Genomic DNA, 3,557 nt, shown 5'->3' with positions numbered 1-3,557 from the left:
TTTTTTTTTTTTTTTTTTTGCAGTTGTTTTGTTTTGTTTTTTGTTTTTTGAGACAGGGTTCCTTTGTGTGTCCTGGAGCTAGCTACATAGCCAGTAGAAGACATTTAGGGCTTCATAGTGTGATCAGGTTTTAAAAAAGGAGAGAGAGAGAGAGAGAGAGACAGACACAGACACAGACACAGACACAGACAGACAGACACAGGGCAATAGACCACCACTTAGGTTCAAGTTCAGGTTCCCTGCTCTCCCAAGAGCAGCTGACAACTACCGCTTTTATTACAGGCAGAATCGGGTTCTCCAGGGCCTTCCCTGTTTAGAGGAGCCTCTCTGCTGAGCCTCCTCCTTAGTGATGGGTGCACTCGGGGGTCACGGCCCCTCCCTAAGGTCAGGGGTTGGAGAACGGGCCCTGTTCCTTAGGCAGGGTCACTGTTTCACCCGATCTTGCCATTCCACTCCCTCCACCCGACCCCTCCCCGCGCCTCGCGGCGCCTCTCCTTTGGAGCCATGGTTCCTGTTCCGGGATCCCTCGGGCAGGGCCCGGACTGCGGGGACTCAGCTTCGAAGAGTCGGGAGGCATCAGGTGGCCCTCAGCTCTCGTCCTCCGCGTCCTTCTCGCGGTGGCTGGTCGCGAGCCCCGGGGCCGGTGGCTGGCCGCTGCGCCTGGCGGGGTGGGGCGGGATGGCGGCGTCCGCGTGGCTGGAGGCCGGCCTGGCCCGGGTGCTCTTCTACCCGACGCTGCTCTACACAGTGTTCCGGGGGAGGGTGCGCGGCCCGGCGCACCGCGACTGGTACCACCGCATCGACCACACGGTCCTGCTGGGCGCGCTGCCGCTGAAGAACATGACGCGCCGGGTGAGAGAGACCGCCGGGCCGGGCCGGGCCGGGAGCGGGCCCAGGGCCTCGGCGGGCGCCCCGCGGCCCTCGCTGAGCCCCCTCTTTGCCTCGGCAGCTGGTACTGGACGAGAACGTGCGCGGGGTGATCACTATGAACGAGGAGTACGAGACCCGATTCCTGTGCAACACCTCGAAGGTGAGGATCCGGGCCCTCTGGCCTGGCTGACCCAGCACTCGGGCTTGGGAAAGCTGGAGAAGCTAGGGGAAGAGGAAGGACGCCTGGGTGACCTTGTCTCCGAGACTGGTGTCGGAGACCTAGTTGCCTTCTTAAGCTCTGTGTATGTGTGTCAAGCTCAAATGGCTGCAGGTGGAAAGACGCTGAAGCTGATAAGCTAGAAAGAAGTCTTGCGAGTCTGGAGCCCGGGCGACTCAGGTGGCAGAGGCAGGATCTTTTGAGCCCAGGAGTTCAATGTGTCCTGGCCACTGTCTAAAAAGAGCGAACTAACCCGCTGTGGGTGGCTCACTCCTGGAATTTCAGCCCCCTTAAGGCAAGAAGTTGTTCCAGGCCAGCTTGGTGTATTGTATGTAGTGAGCTCTGTGTCAGGACACAGGACAAGGAAGTCCTGCTTCAAAATCGGGACGGGGGTACAGTTCTTAATGCACAGAATTGTACATGTATATGCTACTTTTCCTTTGTTTGTTTATTTTGAGACAGGGGTCTTAAGTCCTGATCCGATTCTCCTGCCTCCACTTTCCAAGTACTGAGATTACAGGCATGTGCTAATACACCCCCATTTTGTATTTGTGATTTTGGTTACTAACCTCAGTAACTAAAATTGTGACTTATGTGTGTGGTGGTTTGAATATGCTTGGCTCAGGGAGTGGACTGAGAGAACCCTGACTAATACAATGTGCCTTGCTGATTTCATTCATTTCAACACATATTTTAGCATCAGGTTTGAATTAGGCCATGTAGCTTTGGAGACGAAGGCTAACTGTAAGAAAAGCATTTCTTTAAGAGAGAGTGTGGCGCATACCTGTTATGTTAGCACTTTGTGAGTGAAGGTGGGAAGATCAACAACTTGAGACCAGCCACAGTGTGTGGTGAGGTGGAGGCCAGCCTGGGCTACATGAGCCTGTGTCTAAAAACAAAACCACAGATAAGAAAAGGGTACCCTCTTCCTGCCAGGCATAGTGGTGCACACTTTTAATCCCAGCTCTCTGGAGAGAGAGGAAGGCAGATCTCTGTGAGTTTGAGGCCAGCCTGATCTACAAAGTGAATTCAAGGTTAGCCAGAGCTACATAATGAAATTCTGTCTTGAAACCCCTGCCCCAAAGAAAATTATAAAAGAAGAGCACCCCTTATTATATATGCTATGTTAATAGTTATCATTGAGAATCTGCAGAGTGGGCTGGGGATGGATTTCAGTTGATAAACTGCTTGCCTTGGGATACATGAAACTCAGTGCAGAAGGCAAACAAGACGTGGTAGTGGCACAGGGCCTACATCCCAACACCCCAGAAGCAAGAGGATCAGACATCCAAGCTCATCCTGAGCCACACATGAGTTCGAGGCTAGCCTGGGGTATGGTATATAGGGCCCTTTATAGAAAAAGAAAAAAAGAACATGACTGTTCCCGGAATTTCCCAAAATATTGTTACAGGTCTCAAGGGGGTCATTAGCTGTCAGAGTTAATACTCACTAATGTGATCAACTCTATAAACAGGCCATCAAAGCCACAGACAGAGTCACTGCCTTTGTAAGATGGAGCTTTCATCCCACTAGCCTAGAGCAAAGAAATCTCCAAATCTCCAGGATGCCTAAGGACCTTCTGGCAGCCTTGTTAAAGTAGCAAGTTCCTGCCTCCAGCCACCCCCTCTTCCACCCCCTCAACCCTGATATATTCTGCATATTTACAGGATTTAGTTGCATATTTAACAACTCTGAAAGTGGTTCTGGTTCAGTTGATATACAAGCAAAAATGTGCCTTCAGGTTCTGTTGATTTGATTGGTGGGATTAAACCAGCCTTCTTGCAGTCATTAAATTGCAGGGACTTGCTAAAATAGCAAGGAACATGGAGGCCCACACCTGTACCTTCAGCACCTGGGAAGTGGGGGCAGGAATATCAGCTCACAGGCATCCTTGGCTACACAGTTGAGAATTGAGGACATCCTGGCTTACATGAAACCTTATTTAAAAACCAACAACAACAAAGAAGCTAGTAAAAGCAGCCAGAGTGTATTTGAAGTCTTAAAGCAAAAACACTGTTGTCTAATATAACAAAAGGCTTTATTTCATTTCCCTAGTTTCTTAAATAATGTTACACAAAACCAGGTAGGGTTTTCAGTTTACTTTGTTTTTTTTCTATAGGGTAGACTATCCTTGAACTCTACTCACAGCATCCTAGCCTTGGAACTTTAGGCATGAGCCCCCACTCTTGTCTAAAGTATGTTGCTTTAATTAAAAAATAACCCCCTTTTTTTACTATGTACCCCTCAAAAAAGTGGAAAAAATATTTATGCACTAATGGTAGAATATATATTTTACCAATGATCCTTGCCTACAGCTGGATCACTGTACAGGCCCTAACTAAGGCAAAAACATGCTTCCTAACGTTATTTTAAGTGGGGGGAACCTCAGGAGCTAACTTGCCAGGCACTACACCACTGACCTACATCCTTCAGCCCCGTAACTTTTGCAGCTGAATTTTTTTTTTTTTTT

At 49.5% G+C, this 3,557-nt stretch overlaps 1 protein-coding gene across 2 annotated transcripts in view; it reads left to right on the top strand.

Annotated features, from left to right (window-relative positions):
- Positions 1 to 66: 66 nt before the first annotated feature.
- Positions 67 to 3,557, top strand: part of Ptpmt1 (protein tyrosine phosphatase mitochondrial 1) — an 8,248-nt gene continuing 4,757 nt past the window's right edge. Inside the window, exons 1-2 of one of the 2 annotated variants that reach the window (XM_021154149.2) lie at positions 324 to 852; positions 950 to 1,030. In XM_021154149.2, the coding sequence (XP_021009808.1) occupies positions 505 to 852; positions 950 to 1,030 (429 nt within the window). In that variant the 5' untranslated portion in view covers positions 324 to 504. Of the gene's footprint in view, positions 1,031 to 3,557 lie in introns of both variants that reach the window. The other variant, XM_029473721.1, reaches the window with a different exon arrangement.

This window comes from Mus caroli, chromosome 2 (assembly GCF_900094665.2).
Source record: "Mus caroli chromosome 2, CAROLI_EIJ_v1.1, whole genome shotgun sequence".
NCBI lineage: Eukaryota > Metazoa > Chordata > Mammalia > Rodentia > Muridae > Mus > Mus caroli.
This window is presented reverse-complemented; position numbering and strand designations above follow the sequence as displayed.